Raw genomic sequence first — 19,215 nt, 5'->3', positions numbered from 1 at the left:
TGGATGAAGAGCCAGAAAGGTGACAAGGCATGAATGAATGAACGAACAATATCACGCAGTCGGCTGCTGGCAGAACTGGGCACAGAGGACAGTCCCTAACTGGCCAGCACAATCTCAAGACGTGTGGAGATCCTGTCATGACAAAAATGGCTTGAAGAAAGTAATTAGAAATTTGCAGTGTGCGAAATGTAACCTCCCCACAAAGAGAACAATATTGTCTTACACACAGCATGATCCAATGCACAGCTAATACTAGATTCACATTTTGTTCTGTAAGCATTATACTAAATCTACAGAGACTGTATTAAATCCATCTTTTAACAGAACTCTAGCACCAGAACTCCCGTCTTCCCGTTCAATGATAAAAAAACCCCAATACCTTTAAAACTATTTTTATGTAAAAAGTGATTCTCATTCTATTAACAAAACCTAGTAATGCATTGTGAAGTTGAGAGAGGCAAGATGGCAGGCCAAAAATTCTTTCAGACATGACAGCAAAATCAATAGCAACAAATGACAAACTTTAATGGCCCAGCAGTATTTGATTCTAATGTAAAAAGACACATATCAAACCATCACATTGCATTAAGCAAAACCTTTAAGAAAGCTTTAAATGTTCTGCCCATAAAAGATCACCAACATCCCTCAATGGAAAGATGTCTTATAAACTTCATGAGTTTCCTGCATGCAATTTTACCGCTACAGCAGTTACAAAAAGAGTAAGCAATGCAAACATTGCATCATTTTAGAAAATAGAAGAGCAAAGATGCAATAAACTGTTCTGCCAACCAAGGATCTCAAATTTTGGCAAGATAGGTCGCCCTAGAGCTTATTAACATTCTCTCCTATGAATGACAGGAAAGGCATAGGGTGAGTACAAATTATTGCTCAATTTATATTAGCTTTTTTTTTTTGAAAAAAAAAAAAATTGTTGGTAAAAGTGTTTCCTTTGAAGATTTTAAACAGCAGTTTTATTGTTTTCATAAAAGCCTCATTCAGTTCACAGTTCTGTTTTCATTCCTCCGTAGTAAAACATAACAAGAACTGCCAGCAGAGCCAGGCTGACAGACAGTATCTTCAGTCCACCTCCTCCTTGTTGCCATGGGAGCTGCAAAGCCATCCACGAGCTGAGCGGTGTTTTTACTGGGATCTCAGCAGAAGGGTGTGCTTTCCAGTTTGTGCCATTCTGTGGTGCATGTCTGAACTCCTGTGAAGAAATGCATATATTAAGATTGGAACTGTTACGTATTTCTGATTGTACATTCCAAATACAAATAAAATCTTCTCTTTATATTGAGGTTCAATTTAATATCCCTTTTCAAGACAAACAACAATTCAACCTGCACTGCAGTAGGTCATCAGTTTTTCATACAGAAATCTTACCAATGCCATACAAAGTAAATCTTTCAAATGAAATTAAACTGCCAAATCAATGAAGCTGTCAGCAATAGAAACTAATCTCCAGACCTCAATGTTGTCAAAGAGAGTTGTTTGATGATTATTTTTTTATTTGTTTGTTTTGCAGCTATCTCACTACTCTCCCATTTTTGGCTTCTTCAAAAGAAATGTCTAACCAGCGATAAAGGGGACCACAACACAACAATCCTTTGCACAGCAGGGCTCTTCTAAAGTCAATCATCGTCTCCTGGTGTGCCAGCTCAGTGGTGCTTGAAAATCCTCCCACAGGGCTTTTCCTTTCCCCTGACCCTCAGGAGGCAGCTGTGCTAAAACACTCACCTTCTCATTCAGCATATTGAATCCGAGTTCCCTGCTGCGCCTGCCATTACCAGTCTCAACCTGACTGCAAGCACCAAGGTCCCCCAGAATATGAGGACTTTTAACTGCAGCACAAGTTACAGACGTTGAGTCACTAATTCAGCTGAAAATCCAAATGGAAAGAATAAGAAAATCTTCCCTCTTGCAATCTTGTTCAGTTCAGCACACTAGCATTGTAGATACTCAAAAGTAAAAACATCTTTTAAAACTGTAATCTGATGACATTTGCAAGAGGTGTAAGCGGTAAAGGTGTAATTAAACAAAGGTGTAATGATCTTGCATCATAAGATTCAATATTTCTGTTCATCATTTCTTTTTTTCGCCCTCTATTTCAATAATCTCTTAGGAATTCAGCTGAGCTCAGCTGGATTTTTAATTGCTTTGAATTTTTCCAGCTAAAAAAGATTTTTTATTAATCCATTTTATTTTTTTCTCTTCACATTTTGTATAAAACAAGTCAGGGACCCAGAAAGTACCTATCTGCATAATCTTATACTTCCAAGCAGCTGAAACAGGATCACATGAAAATACAGACCAGATGCCCAACTCCTTCTTATACCAAATGTATTTCTGGGCAAACTCAATGAAATATCAAAGCTCCAAAAGAGATGCCTGCCCATGAAAGTGTGACAACACAATTCAAACTGTCTGTAACTGCCTCCTGTTTTCCATTTCAGGAATCAGCTCCATTATAGTAATTGTAGAAGGAAAATAATGATTACTACTGGTTAGGTAAGGAAGCATCGAAGGGCAAATGACAGCCTGGCATAAGTGCTATTCTAACATCTGAGGTATTGTTGATTTAGATCACAATTCACACAGGCAAATGCTTACTGAACAAGTGACCTATGAAATGAGGATGACTTATATATACTGCACCCAGAAGACCATCACCAGGTAAACAGAGGAAAAGGAAACAGGCAAGCAAATTGGGATGTAGTTCTCTGCAGCATAAGGCACGATAATGCCACCACTCCAGGACATCAGTCTGTATTTTGCAGAATACGTTAGCTTCATCAAAAATCATGAAACTGCTCCATATTGTTAAGTTATTAATTGCAATAAATTCCTAAGGCATCTGAAGTTTTAGTAACTGGCCGCGGCTATTTTATCCCCTAAAATCAAAGCTGATTAACCTTTGACTGCAGAATAAACTGAAAACCATACAGTATTAAGGATTTTCATATATGAATCAAAACTCATTTGCAATTTATTCTTTCTAGACATTTATAAAGCCTTTCTTTTCTTTGCAGGTCTCACAAATATCTACCAACCTGAGGTGCATAATTGATGGTCATGACCCATTTTTACATATATCGCTGGTACGGAAACACTAAGGCTAAGGTGATTTAAAATAATGGATAAAGCTGTAAAAATACGAATAAAACTGCTTTCTCCTGATATTTAATTTTCACCATTTCATGACTTAAAATCTGGCTGACTACAATCAGACTCCTAACTCTTACTAAATATTTCTACACAGCTTGGTAATCAGTAAAGTCCTGAATACATAGCTGTACAAGACTAGATGCGATCCATTAGAAAACAGATAAAAAGGGCCAGTACCTCATAAATGACTTTGTAACTTTCTCCTCAATGCTCCTCTTCATGCTTAGGCCTCAGTGTTTATCCACCTGTCTCTGTGAGACTGGAGATCATAGAATCATAGGTGACGGAGTACTGGCACAGGCTGCACAGAGAGGTTGTGGAGTCTCTGACTCTGGAGACATTCAAAACCCGCCTGGACGCCGTCCTGTGCAACCTGCCATAGGTGACCCTGCTCGGGCAGGGGGGTTGGACTAGATGATCTCCAGAGGTCCCTTCCAACCCTGAGCATTCTGTGATTCTGTGAATTCTGATGCATTTTTTTCTAATGGTAGTCACATTTACTAAACTGCTCAAAACTTTCAGATTTTTGCAGTATCTCAGATCATGTAAGAGACTGTCAAACACTTTAAAGAGAAGTTTTTCTTTCAATAGATGCATACATGAAATACTACTCCTATTACCTTGCTAACCTCAATTCTTTACAAATTTTCTCATGGATTAAACTGTTCTTATATGGACAAAAAGATCACAATTTGCAAACTAAAGTGACCCTTTTCTTTAAGATGTATTTCACAGCTTATCACTGAAATCCCTACTGCATTTCTGTTTGAATCACTTCAGTTTATCACTTCAGATGATCCTGCCAAATATTTTCTTTCAAGAAAAGTAATGAACATATTCATCTGATCCATGTTTTCTCAGAACTATTCTCCAGTTTGCCCCAAAATTCTGCCTTCCAACACTAATGCATGGGTAATACTGGCTTCCTTGAAACTTTCTGTCATTATTGTCACACATTTGTTATTTGTAAAAAAAGGGTAAACCTGGTTCCCTGCAACTGAAAGGCTCCTTTAGAAAATGGCAGTCTTTTGTCCCCCCTGCAATCTATGCAACAGCCTTTAAAACTAGGATAATCTCTCAGAGACACCTGCAGGTAGATGCCTCTTCGTAAGACTCTGGTGTGCATTTCTGTATGACACGGCGCAAAACTCAGTGGGAAGAGGAAGAGCTCTGCTAAGCTGACCATGTTCTTGCACTCTCTTAAGCCTGAGCTAAGGGCTGAGTGGCCCTCACTGCAGTCTGGACAACAGTGAAGTGCCTGTCTAGAATATAGTCGGTTCTTACTAACATACAAGTACCATATTACCAGCTGTACTAGTGAAAACCACTGTATATATATTTTTATTTGGGCAAGAAGTCCTTCTGTAAACTCTGAGGAACTAGATTTCAGGTAAAGTATACTGTATATGTTGTAGTGTACACTGCATGCACAGAGAAGTAGGAGAAGGGATGAAGTTACAGAAACTAAAACTAAAATTAAGCCTTCTAGGGTAGACAAGGCAAATCACAAGAGCTTCTCTGAGCTGTCATATGAGCTTTAGAGTTTGCAATACTGTAGTGCTATATTCTGAGACCCTCTCATATATGTTCTTTTCCCTAAAGCTTTCCATATACTGTGCCTTGAAGAGGTCTCCAAGACACCTGCAGAAAAGATCTTTCATGTTTCGTGGGGAGGGGAGTTCTGCACAGAAAACTAAGTTTATTAGAACTCTTTCATGCACCTTGGGTGTAAAAAACCTGGGTGGAGGCAAAGATCTCATTTGTTGAACTAGCAGTTACACTGGTCCATTCCCTGTGCTCTCACTTTATACAAGTATTAATTTGGAAAGGCCCTTATTTGTATCTCTAGATACAATATTTGCAGTGCATTAGCTTTTCAAGTAAATATTCAAGGCAATTCTGTAATATTCTGAACTGTTATAACTGGTGATATTTACTATACACAATCACTAGTCAGAGTGCAAGTTTCTCAAGCTGAGCTCAGAAATAACACTTTTGTAGCTGCAAGACTCAGGAAGATTAGCATAATGATTCAGTTCAGTGGAATTCAGAACTAAATCCAAAGCCTCTTTTACCCCCAAAATACTTGGAGGAAATCCTAAGGTAAAGAAGTTTCCAGAAATATGTGTTTATACTAATTCAAGTCTTGATAGGCCATAAACTCTTTGGTAGAGTTGTTAATAAGGAGCATTGCTTTCACTGAAAAGGACCATAATGAAGGAAAAGTTACTCTAAGATTTAAACCTATATACTATTAATCAAAATTAGAGGGGGAAGGGAAATTATCAAACTGAAATGCAAAGACAGACACTTTGAGCTAAGCATCTTGTATTTCCATGGAGGCAGCCTTTCATCTTGTTTTGGCAGCCACAAAGTAAACACAAGACTTTGCTAATAAGGTATAATATAAATTATTAAACCATCTAGAGTATGATCAAATGGATTTCAGATTATTTTTTGAATAATTCTGCCTTGACGACTGCCAGGAGTAATATATTTTATGTACTCTTGCACAGACCCATTGATTGCTGTCTTTCTGAAGCTCCAGTCCCAGACTTAAATTCCTGTGCATGAAAGAAATATATAATCACATCAAAACCTAAGCTTTGGCATCTGTCGATCACAGCCTAGCTTTTTGTAAGATCTCACTTCATGTTAGTCAACAAAGACATGAGAGCAACTCTTTAGCTCTGAGCTGAGGTTTTAATAGATTCAAAACATTTCTTACAAGCAAATTTCTTTTATGGCTCAGGGGCACTCTTAAAGCTTGAAGTGTTAGCTAACTGCTGTGAAAAACTACTTGACTGAGCATATCTCAAGATAAATTAGACTTCTGAATTTTTTAGCCCAACCAAGTTCATTTTACACACTTGTACCATGGGTTTAAAAATACAGACTTTTATATAATCATGCACAACAAGTCTGCGTGACAAATTAAAAGAAAACATGTTAAAATATGCATTACATATCCTACTGCGCCATTTGAAACTCTGGGCTATTACACTTTGGAGGCATTTTTCAGATTTAAAAACCAAACAGTTACTGAAGGTCACATAGATTACACATCCAAAAAATACGTAAATTAAATTAAATTTTATTGAATAGTTCTGGAAGACACATTTAGTTCTGTAGGTATTAAGAGAGCTCCTTTGATTTATTAGTTATGAAATTCTACTAGCCTTCTGCAAATGTGGAATGCTGATCTTAAAGCAGAAAATAAATGGCATACAAAATTTTTTTTTCTAATGGCATTAACATGATAATTCCCATAAGAAGCATCCCTGCCATCATGTATTCCAATGAATGCACAGTGCTATGTTGTTAAGAGAAAATGCTGTCTACAAGCATGCTTGTGTCAGATGTTGTCAGCTGTACACATTCCTAGGAATTCACTGATTCCAAATACACATAGCATTTACTTACCCATTTTAAGAAATGGGAAACCTTCAAAAAGCAAATAAAGCAGGCAGGCACTTTTGCAAAGGAATTTTATATGGTTTCTTCTTTTTGTGTGCATATATACACATGTGTTCGTGTACAGGTGTGATGTATGACTGTATGCTTTAATATATAAGTGAGGGGACATTTATCTGAAGGATAAATACAGATTCATTATTATTTTCTCAATAAATGGTCAGAGTCTTAGCAATAATTAGGATTCTTAATCTGTTAACCCCAAATCATTACCACTGAAGTTATAGCAAGAAAATAAATTAATCAAAGCATCTTGCAAATAGCTGTAGCCACTAAAACTGTCTTACTGTCTGCCATAGGATCCTAGGATAATTCAGACTGCATCTGGTCCGTCCTCCTGCTCAAAGAAGGGTCAGCTATAGCCTGGTTTGCTCAGGGATTTAATTAGTTGGGCTTTGAAAACCTCCAAGGATGGAGAGTGCACAGCCTCTCTGGGCCTTTCTTCCACTGCTTGGCTGTCTTCACGGCGAAAATGTTTCTCTTCATATCCTGTCTGAACCTCTTGTTTCAACTTATGCTCACTGTCTCTCGTCCTCCCACATGCACCACTGTGAAGCCCTTGGCTCGGTCTTATTAATAACCTTCCCATAGACACTGGGGGGCTTCTGTTAGGGTCTCCTGAAGCCACTCCTTCTCCAGGCTTTAACAAGCCCGGCCCCTCAGCCTTTCCTCGCAGGCCAAGTGCTCCAGCCCCTGACTGTCTCTGTGACCCTACGCTGAACTTGTTCCAGCTAACAGTTCCTAATTTATACCAAGATCACTACACATGACCCAGCGAAGTCAGGTCAGCAGAACTCTTAGCAGCTGGACCACGGTCAAATACAAACAAAAGACATTTAATAATGGAAGGATATAGAGATTGATTGATCTTAAGCTCAGCTGCATCAAATCTGACATTTTCTTCCAGGTCTGTCATCCCTTGTCATCTTTAACTAGGGCATAGAAAGTCACTAAAATCTTTTTTCTTTCCCAGTAACAGTTGCATGGTCTGTCTGGTTCCTTTGCTCAGCATAGAAAAAGCACTTTTCCCATTCCTCAACTACCTCTCACCTTGATTACTACTAAAATCTCCACCTGTCTGTCCTGTTTTCCTTCTATTTCTTCCCACTTCTCTCCTGCATCATCTGACCATACCGCCTCTCTTAATAAACAAAAGCAGAGATGCCAACAGGAACACAAATTTGGAGTGACACACCACATCATGACTTTCTGCCCATGTCACACAGATGCACCTCTGGAACTTCCTCCTCCTACATTAACATTAAACTCAAACTTAAATATTCCCATGTAAAAGTATAAAATAAATAAATTCTCTGTGTAAGTTACTGCACCTGAACTTCCCACTGTTACTGTAAGGCTCTACTGGTATTTTTCTTGGCAGACATCTCTCTGCTCTCTTCCATGTTCTTACCTAAGGGTAGGCCCTTTGCCTACCTACTTCTTTTTCCTTCCCCGAGTAGTCTTTAAGGATTATTCCCTCAATGAGCCCTCAAAATTCACAATGCAGTTAAAAGCTAGACAGAAGGCTGAGTAACTGGGGCTTATTAAATTACTTCCTTTTTGATGTACACTTTGAGGAGGAGGAAAACAATCAAAAAGATCAACTAATAAAAGAAACAAAAAGAAGAGAAACAAACAACTAAGAAGACACAAGCCAAGAACACCTCCAAAATATTTAAAACACAGTCTTGTGCTGCTTGCCATTATAGTCACTTGTTTTAGCTTGTTTCTTTGTATTTACTTAGAAATGCTTCTAGCCAGGAGTTGACTCTTTTTTTTACATATTTGTGTTTTGTGCTGCTATTAAACTTAGTGACTCAGTGTCCTCCCATTATACAAATAATGCATTGTTGAAATAACCTGTCATTCAAGGTAAGAAGAAACATTTTGAAAAACAGCCAGTGTGATGTCTGGATTTTGAGCTTCCCACCCCCAATAAGGTGTGTGAGTTGCCAATCACTATGCCAGAAACAAGTGGCATGCAAGTCAGCATTCCAGTTAGCACCTGCAACCACGAGAGAACTGAGAGAACTTTTAAGCATAAAAAGTTTGTGATTCAAAAATCACAGTTATTCAAGTATGACTTGCAATGAAGAATGAACCTAGCAGCACAATGTGGACAAATTCAGGATGGGGATCTGTCACTATTTATTTCCCCAGCACAGTAGCACAGTTTTATGAAGGAGATGGCAGGTGCTCGCTCTGGGCACTTATCTGGTAATTAGTTGGCTAACAGACAAATCTGTTTCCTAGGGATCACCAGCACAGGCTTCATGGCTTTGAAAATACATTACAGTGAATTACAGGATGTACATTTACTTGTAATAACACTAGATACCATTTTTCAGTGTGCACACCGTGGCCTGTCTTAGTAGATATCATTCCACAGGATTCCAGCTTGCTCCTTCTTTAAAGGATCACAGAGATTTTTTTTGTTTTGTTTCATTTTGGTTTTTTTTTTTGTAAGTATTTTAAGGTTGTGTTTACAACACAAAAATTTTGCTAGTTTATTTTGTTGGATGATGAAAAAATGACAGAACTAGCAGTATGTGAATGTTCAAAGACTGTTCTACAAATGAGATTATTAAATGAAATATGATATACTTTTTTATAGCTCAAGTCTTCAGAGACCATCACCTTTTTGCTTTCCTTTTAAATCTTGAAATAACAATGACAATTATATGGAGGTCAACGGTAGCTACAGGCAAAAACACAATAGGTTTCCATCAGAAAGAGTACCCCAGTAAAATGAATAGCTAGATCTGAAAATATATATTCATGCCACAAAACCCACCAACATAACTGAATTGTATTTACATATCAACAGTGAAATGAGTAATACTGCTTTTACTTGGAAGTGAACTCTCTGAATATATATTAAAACACTATCTTTAAGAGGAATTCTATAGTCTCACCTGGTAGAAAGCATAAAATAGTAAAAGTCTTTCTAACCATTGTTATTTGCAAAGAACACTGTGATAAATAGTCAAGAAATATCTCGAGGGACTTTCTCCCTCAAAAAGGAAAAGCTTTTAAAGATCTTTCACAGGGAGCAAAGTAGAATAAACTGATATATGTACATATACTTGGCTAAAGCCTTCCCCTTAATCCTAGAATATGTCATAATCCTGAATTTATGGTGTTTTCATATACTCCTATGGAACCATGCATTACAAATGGAATGTTCCATGGAGACTTCAACATTGTATTATAAGACAATCACAGAGAGAAAGGATGTGGCCCTTCTTACAGTTCAACCTCATGGATAATAAACATGGTATAAAATGAGCATTATTAATATTTAAGAATGATACTAGTTTCCAGAGTTTCAAATTCCACACTAGTAGGTAGCTGTGGGATCTATAAGCCTCCCTCATTTTACAGGTAGAGAAACAAACAAAGAAAACTGAAGTGTCTCCAGTGCCATAATGCAAGCCAGCAATCAGGTCTCTACATTTCCTGTCTTAGATTCCAGTTGTCACCAGAAGCCAACGTAGCCTCTAAAATCTTTTATCTCTATCAAGTTTAAGTTTTAAATACATTTTCTTAAAGCTAGTCAATGCCCTAATATGTAGTCTCCTGATTAATTTCTCTTACATTCATTTTCACAGACTTTTCTGCCTGGTTTTAAACACTGCCAGTTGCTGGGACTGTAGACGCTCACCAAGCACAGCTAGAATCAGATCTTGGCAAAAAAGAGTATTTCATGCAACTCTGACATTTAACAGTTAATAAAGTGTGACTGATCTTGACCAACTTTGTGGGTTCAGTGACAATACAAAAGTTTTCTTTTCATATTGTCATGGCCTCTTTCTTTTAAGTATCCTTAGTTGTTTTAGGAGGTCTCCCACAGTGCCAGTTAGCATACTTTTGAGCACCTGAGGGAGTGTCTTGAAATCTGAGTCTCCTTTTTAATTTCACACTCAGTCAAGTTCAGCTGCAGTTAATGGATGCAGTTAATGGAGGACTCTCTCATGGAAACATCAAACAACGGTTACTTTCTGTGATTAGCAAGTCTAACTGCTCTAACATAATCTCTGTATCCCCAGTCTCTACAAATGATTCGTCAGCCCTTCTCCACAATAAAGATTACATGAGAAAAATCTTTCTTGGCTTGCCGTGTATTTTATGCTAGATAATCATGATAGCACCTTGGCACTCTGTCTAAGACATCAAAGAACAGTAAGTATCCAATCTACAGGCTGTAACGAATATTTACCCTCAGGAGAGCATTTGTATTGTTCGGAGGGTGGTCTGACTAGACAACCAACTTCTGTATCTGTAAAGGATTGAAGCACATAAGCATGAATTTGCGCACTATCATGCTCAAACACTGGCAATTTGTACCACAGCTAAGAGCCTCCAGTGAATCCACTGGACCTCAGTCTTCTCCCCAACAGGTTTTACATGGTGTGCCCTATCAGGTTATGTCTGACAATTCCTAAGATTAGCTCATGAGGAGAAAAATCAGTTCCTCTGCTATTAACCATGAAGCAACAAGTAGCAATTTCCTCTTTTTCTTTGTGACTTCATACCCTGGAGTTAGTTTCTCTTAAATGCTGAACAGTCACCGCTGCAATTTGCTTGAACACATGCTACAAAATTTTAATAATTTGTAAATATCTAGTTGCAAGCATTTTAAACTGACCACCATCAAATTTTTCCACTACACTAGCCTTCTAGCGGACACTTTGAACATCTGCCTCATCTTCATCTGTGAAATGGGAAGAAGAAAGCTTCATTTCATGAGGATAACGTAAAAATAAACTTATTACTGTTTCTGAAGCACTCAGAAATTTAGTTATGGGGGTCATAGGAAAGGTTAGAAAGAAATTAATAACTCCCTTGAGAGTGAGATTTAAACAGCATGTAGCAAATAACATCACTAACACTGCTATTACACAATGAACAATGAAGAGGAAAAATATCTAACAATAGCTTATTAAATGAATAGACTCAGCTCTGGGCACAAAAGGAAACAAACCTGTGTGTGTGTGAAAATAGTGCATAAGCACATAATTAAAGGCTGAAACATAATATGGTTGGCATTTACATGGAAAAGAGGAACTGAAACTCTAGAATTTCCTTAGTTCGGAATACTTCACTTTACACTCCAAATAATTCGTGCACGTATGTACGTGAGAAATATCATTCTTAGTTTCTTCTTGTTATCTCATATTAGAGGTCTTCAGTGTCATTGCAGTGTTACAATTCTCTATTCAGAAAAGTACACTGGTCTGTAGAACACAACCCATAATACAGTTCTCTGGTGTTTTGTTGTTGCTTTTGCCTCCAGGTGAATCCAAGTATTAACTGAAATTGACTCCTGAGCAAGTTACATCCTAGTAACTTTTGAACCCACTCACTCACTCACTCCAACAATGGAAGAGCAATCCAGTAAGTTTCATAAATGTCAAAGGCTGATACAAAAAAATAGATCTAAATCAGTGCTCCTATCAAGGGAAAGGCCAAAGCCCACTCTCAACAATCTGTTTTTTGCCATCACTCTGCTGACCAAGCTGTACTCTTAAAACTCCGTATCACAGGCATTAGTTACACAGACCACCTGTAACACATTTTTGTCCACAGGGCAGTCAGAGAAGATAAGGAAGATGTGGAGAGGAGGCTGTGTTTTTTTGCTGTAGAAACATGGAAGGAACCAGAGGACCATGGGAAACCAGGTTTTGTACTTTCTTGTACAAAGACTCTCTCTGCCTCATAGTGCGTCAAAACTAAAGGCAAGACCAGATGAAAACTGGATAAAAACTAAATATGAAAGGGAGGGATGTAGTACTGCTTAGCATGGGGAACAGTGATTCAACAAACCAGACTGCTCATAAGTACAGAGTCTGCAGTTCCCACTTCTCCCCACTTCTTCACCGCTGAGGAGTCTATCCTATTGGATGCTATCATTGTATAGCAATGGAGGATAGGAGAATGATTTTACATAGTAAACTGTTGCAAATGTATTTCTTCTACCTTTCAGATTTGCCATGTTAGGCCTAAATTGGTAATGAGTTTCTATCAGCAGTTATAGGCCATTTCCTCGTAAGTGAGGAAAAAGTGAGATTCTTATGACAGATTCAGAATCTTTGAAAGGAATTTCACTCACCTCTACTCCTCTGAAACCCATAAAATCTTTCCTAATATTAAGTAATACTAAAATATACTGCTTTCGGGAAAAGAAATTAAGAAAATCTGAGATAAACACAAATAAAACAGAAGACAAACTGAAAACGGCAAACATACACAAGGTGCCTACAGGGGTGATATATGCAAGCCTACTGTGGGACTTAACTTAGTCTTTAACAAATTGATGGGTTTGGATTTTAAAATGCTTGATGTCTCCACACTACAAACTACAACAGTTTTTTTATCGCACAAGATACTCTCCCAAGCATAACTCTAATTCATTCCTTTCCAGCTATTAAGAGCTACACATCTGACTTTCCCCTGTGGTTCTGTGACAGTCTGATTATGCTACAGAATCTTAAGCACTCCTCACAGAAAAAATAATGAACTGATGTTTCTTTAGACAGAGATACATGCTGAATAGTTGGAAGAAGAAAAGAATTCCTGTCATTCTAAGCACTACTTCCATTACTTTACCAAATTAAAGTTCTTGTATTTAGAAAAAATCTGTGTCAGAAATGGATATTCACAGCCATCCTTTTTGTATGATAATTACGTTATCTGCACTTATCAGAGATTTTGTATGTGAGAACTGTGAAATAGTTTCCACACGGATAAGATAAAGCACAGTCAGACTGACTGAAATGACTTACAGTCACATATGAAGTCACGTCAAAACAAGGACGAGATTTAAAAAAAAACCCCTCTAGTCCTGATAACAAGACCCCTTCTTGAGGACCAGAAATCCATCTGGTTGATATTATGCATAGGTAGCTTTTGTAGCTATGCGATGTTTTGACAAAAAGAGCTTAAATGTACTGCCTACACATCTTTGTTCCATCAAAAGCATTTTCACAAAAATTTCCAAGCCATCCCAGTCCGAAAAGGAGCATTTGTTCAAATTCTGCCACTGTGTGTGTGTACACATATATATATATATAGCTATGAAGAAGAACTCATCAATTTGAAAGCAAAGACATTTAGTGAATAATTTTCTCATATAATATTGTTTCAAGGACCCCACGGTTCTACTGAGACTAAAGGGAAAGAATATTAATTTCAATGTGGCTTTTGCTTTTTGTTTTGCATTTGACACTTGGCTCTCCAGCCAGTCACATTTCACTCCTTTCACTATTTATCAGTCACACACCTATCTCATGTTGTAGTACATGGGTGGTGAATCCTTTTTGATAGGCCACGAGTCTACTATGAGCCTTACACTACCATGCCTTGCCAATCACACAACCAGACATAAATTCATCATGTGATTAATAGCTACTAACTCTCCTTCTCCACACATCACATATGCCCTGACATGTATGACCCTGACCCAGCAGACATTGGAAAAGAGGGTACTGCACAGTACCTAGTGAGGCAGGTGAATTCTTCTGGTGGCTGCAGGTTGTCCCACGCCAGAGGCTGGCCATTTCTGCACTAGTATAATGACAACATGCTCATGCATCTGTGGAGAGGGCTTCTTTACAGTCCAAGTCCCACAAAACAGTGTTTCTACTCATGAGGCCAGGTAAAAAGGCAAAATGAAAAGTGTCATCAAGAAGATGTTGATAGCACAGCAACATCAACATTCATTATAGCATTAGTAGACTTACGTTGAGCCAAAAGCTGGGAAATACTATGTTCTTATGGAATGATGAGCTACTTAGGTCAACCATGGTCTGCCTTCAGGCCCTTAATTATTCTGCGTGATTGCCACCATCAAGAACAACTAAAAATGGACATCACTGAAAATTTTTAAAATTCATGTTTTTATTTTACAAATGATTTGTCAGCCCTTCTCTACAATAAAGACTACACGAGAAAAATTCGTATTATTTCTTTCATACCTTGATGGCTTAGATCACCATGTAGTTCAACTTTGATTTGACTTTACACCAGTATATCCTAATTAAAAATTACTTCATGCCAGTGCTTGTGATTGCAATATATAAAAGCTGAAGCACCACTGTGCTTCAACTTCAACCACAAGCACAACATGTATGTTCCTCACCATAATTCCAAAGTCTCAGGTTTTTATGGCATCTAGGATGGAAGAAATGTCTTCTAGTTTTCCCAAAATCATAATTTTATTATTACACCAGACCTGGGTTATGGCCCTGCCTCCAGTAAAAGAAATGAAAGTAAATATGCTGAAATTTTACCATCCAGTGGGCTTGAGTTTCAAACACAGGAGAATTGTGCTTGAAGCCCTCTGACTCTTTTGGAATCTCAAAACAAGAACTGTTTCTGATGCACATCTGCAAATCTGCTTCGAGCAAACTCCCCGTGAAAATTATGAACAAGCTGTTCTAATGTAAAAGAAAAGCATAACACCAAAAGACCATACAAACAGATGGATTGCTAATTTTACTTTAGTGGGTATACGAGATTTGTGCTATCTACACTAACCATATCATACCACCACCACAACCTCTCATGCTATACTGACTAGATCATTCAGTGCTTTATTTCCCCTTCCCAATGCTGGACAAGACAATTACATCAAATCCAGTCATACTTTCTGGATTTTAGCTAGTACGCGTGACTTAGTCTGGCAGTGGAATAAGTCAGTAGAAAATCTTTCTTCATCTTTAAGACAGGTGGAGGAATACTTCAAGTAATTTAAATACACAATGGGAAGCAGTCAGAGGAAGGTTATCAAGATTGGTGTACTGTACACTAACCACAGGTAAAGCTGTCTTTGAACAGCTTTAATGAAGTGCTTATATAATTAGTTACTTTTCTACATGTTTTGTTTACTTAATGGTCCTTGATAAAGCCCAAAGGAACAGCTTGCTTTGGAAATTGTTACAAATATGAACTGAACCTAAAGTTAAATAAATTTAAGAGTCGGGTCTCATGAAAACCTTCAATGTAATAGGCAATGAGCCAAGTTTCTTAGAGGTAGAACGCAAACTTTTAAAGAGATTATTCCTCTTGCAGTTTGAGAGGACTCCTTTAAAAAAAAATCTTGGATTGGGGAGTTTGAGAGGACTCCTTTAAAAAAAAAATCTTAGATTGGGGGAGAGAGATTGTCGTAGGAGGGCAAGGGTTTATTTCTGTTGTTGTTTGGTCCAGTAAATCTGCAACAACATGCTTTAATGGCTAATGGCATGATCAAGACTTTGATCTGATTACGTGACAAAGGATCTAGAGTGAATGTTAAACTTGATATGGAATACAGCCTGTGTAAACACAAAGTTACTGTATGCAGCCTTTGAAGAAGCACTAGGTTACTAAGACTGCTTAGATACTACAACTTTCTGTGGACTGTCTTTAAGGACACAGTCATTCTAATATATTCAAAAGGGTCACAGTAAGTTCGTTGGGTATTCTAATGTAGTTAGGAGTGTATCTTTGGTGGATTAAATTTAAGGCTCTGAATTTCACATCCACTTCACTGAAGTATGGCATTTGGATATTTTAAGATACATTTTCTCCAGTGTAGTCACCAAATAGAACCTCATCCTTATTACTCAGCTGTAATTTAATTTCAGTTAAAGATATAGCCTCTGTAAATTTGCCTTTGAATTTTTATATGCAGACATCCCCATACACAAAATAGAATTTAATACTGATAAAAGCTTAAAAAATTCATTTCTTTCTCCTACTGAAAAGCCTTTTCCCCTTTTTGTTTATCTTATTACCCTTGAAACCACAAAAAATCTCTAATCTAATGTTACTGAAAAGTATGTTAAAAACACAAATGTAAATCACTATATCCAAATATTACCAAAGTCTGAGTGGGAAACTATGATTATGAATGGATCTCAGTGTTCTACTACAACTCACAATTAATCCTAATATTGCTGGATCAGTTCAACACTGTTTTAATAGATTTGTCACAATAAAAATGTTATTTGCAAAATTTATGTATATTTTAGTAAATTCTCATTATCATAAAGAGAATCAACAAGAACACAGAGGATGATTTTTAGACTACTACAAAACCATTAATCTACTGTGAATCTAACAAAAAATTCTGAACATGTAATAATATTAAAGGATACAGAACACCCTAAATTGCCTTTAACGTGGTTTGCTAATTTCTTTGAAATGAGATACACTTTTTAAACAGTTTTAAGTAAAAAAAATAGCTTAATCTCATGACTGTTGTTTTTATTTGCCTTCAAAACAATCTCAAAGCTAATGAACCCTCTTACTTCAATGGTTTTGGAAACAAATATATTTCTTAAGAGGCAGAAGTTCAACATTCCAATACCTTGTATGCGTAAAATCAAAACACCTACTGACCTTTCATTTAGTGATGGGGAAAGCTATATCACCCTTCTAAACCTCTATTTCCTCTCATGAGCTTCACATGCCTTTTCCATGCTGTCCTGTTTAAATATTCATGTAGAAAGACTACTATGATTACAGCTTCGATAGATGAGGAACAGATAGAAAAATCATCCATCCAAGACATAAATATCTCGTGTCTCTGACTGTGTCTTTGCTTGCAGGGAAAGGAGAGAGGGGGAAGGAACAGAGAGAGTAATACTGCCTATGTGAGCTTTATGATGATCTAAAGAGTAGTAATAAAAAAAAAAAAAGGGGATGACTAAATACTACAAGCAAAGATACAACATATACACGGGCTGAATATCCTTCACCTACCTTAGTATTAAACTCTCCTGGAGAGGTAGAAAAGTCAAAAGACTTTTGTTGGCACAATTGGTTGGCAATAGATGACCTCCAAAGCAAGAGAAAAATTGAGAAAAGTTGCTGCTGCTGTTGCATTTTTTTTTTCCTGAATGCCAATTAGAACTTAGTGAATTTATAACCTGGTATATTAAATAATAGACCATTACTAAAAACAAATGCCTTTTGATTATTTCCAAAGAGTCTGTTTGTTAAAGCTCTGATTGAAAATACTTAAAAAGGAACTCCTAAATATTACAGGGAGTGACAAACTAAAATTACCATGGCTATACACTTCCAATTTGTCCCTATGCCAAGGGAGAGCAGAACCCACCCACTCATCCTGCAGTGCAGCATCAGCAGGTCAAGTACTAGAAATAATACACAAAAATGGCAGAATTATTGTAGCACTTGGAGTTTTACTTCTGGAGGCAGGAAGGGTAGAACATTTCTCTTTAACCTCCTCTCATTCTCCAGCAAATGACTTGACAGTTGAATCATCCCAGTCATTACTATTTCCATCCATTGCATGCACTGCACAGGATTAACATAATTATGTAATTTATAGTGATTAGACAGTGACATTCAGCCAAACAACACTGTCTGTTGAGGAAATGAAAAGTAAATAAACTAAAGTTCACCTGAAATGGACTTAAGGGAGCATTTGTTTGAAAAGGGACTATGTAGTATGTGTTGTTTCAGTTAAGCTCGGATCACTATAGTTGAAATTAAGCCCTGCCGAGGGATGGGCAGAAAGACAACATGCCCATCAAATTAAAGACCTCAGGATAAAAAGTACTTGGTGAAGGTCTTATGCTGGCTCTTGAGTTTGCTGCCTCAAGTCATCTGTATGTATTTTTACCCTTTAAGCAGTGCAGAGCAACCATAGAAGCACAGAATGGTTTGGTTGAAAGGGACCTTAAAGATCATCTAGTTCCAATCCCCCTGCCAGGGACACCTTCCACAAGACCAGGTTGCTCCAAGCACCAACTAACCTGGCCTTGAACACTTCCAGGGATGGGGCATCCACAACCTCTCTGGGAAACCTGTTCCAGTGTCTCACCACAGCCACAGTAAAGAATTTCTTCCTAATATCTAATCTAAATCTGCTCTCTTTCAGTCTAAAACCATTACCCCTCATCCTATTGCTACACTTCTGATAAAGAGTCCCTCCCTGCCTTTCCTGTAGGCCAGCTTTAAGTACTGGAAGGCTGCTATAAGGTCTCCCCGGAGCCTTCTCTTCTCCAGGCTGAACAACCCCAACTCTCTCAGCCTCTCCTCATAGAAGAGGTGCTCCAGCCTTCTGATCATCTTTGTAGCCCTCCTCTAGACTTGGTCCAGCAGGTCCATGCACTTCTTACGCTGGGAGCCCCAGAGCTGGATGCAGTACTCCAGGTGGGGTCTCATGAGAGTGGAGTAGAGGGGCAGAATCACCTCCTTCAACCTGCTGGCCACGCTTCTTTTGATGCAGCCCAGGGTATCATTGGCTTTCTGGGTTGCAAGCGCACATTACTAGGTCATGTTGAGCTTCTCATCAACCAACAACCCCAAGTCCTTCTCCTCAGGGCTGCTTTCAATCCATTCTCTGCCCAGTCTGTCATTGTGCTTGGGATTGCCCCAACCCAGATGTAGGACCTTGCACTTGTTGAACTTCACAAGGTTTGCATGGGCCCACCTCTCCAGCCTGTACAGGTCCATCTGGATGATATCCCTTCCCTCCAGCATGTCGACCACATCACACTACTTGGTGTCATTGGCAAACTTGCTGAGGGTGCACTCAATTGCACTGTCCATGTTACCGACAAA

The 19,215-nt window shown here is 38.0% G+C and overlaps 1 protein-coding gene across 1 annotated transcript in view; it reads right to left on the bottom strand.

Moving 5' to 3' along the window:
• Positions 1-1,000: 1,000 nt before the first annotated feature.
• The window catches only part of CDKAL1 (CDK5 regulatory subunit associated protein 1-like 1), a gene marked incomplete at its 5' end in the record, with an annotated part of 137,223 nt that continues 119,008 nt past the window's right edge, over positions 1,001-19,215 (bottom strand). The window contains one exon of the mRNA XM_009886841.1: positions 1,001-1,207. Coding sequence (XP_009885143.1) covers positions 1,001-1,207 — 207 coding nt within the window. The remainder of the gene's footprint in view (positions 1,208-19,215) is intronic.

This window comes from Charadrius vociferus, unplaced genomic scaffold, assembly GCF_000708025.1.
Source record: "Charadrius vociferus isolate BGI_N301 unplaced genomic scaffold, ASM70802v2 scaffold536, whole genome shotgun sequence".
NCBI classification, from domain to species: Eukaryota; Metazoa; Chordata; class Aves; order Charadriiformes; family Charadriidae; genus Charadrius; species Charadrius vociferus.
Note: the sequence above shows the minus strand (reverse complement) of the source record. Positions and strands in the feature narration are given on the sequence as shown.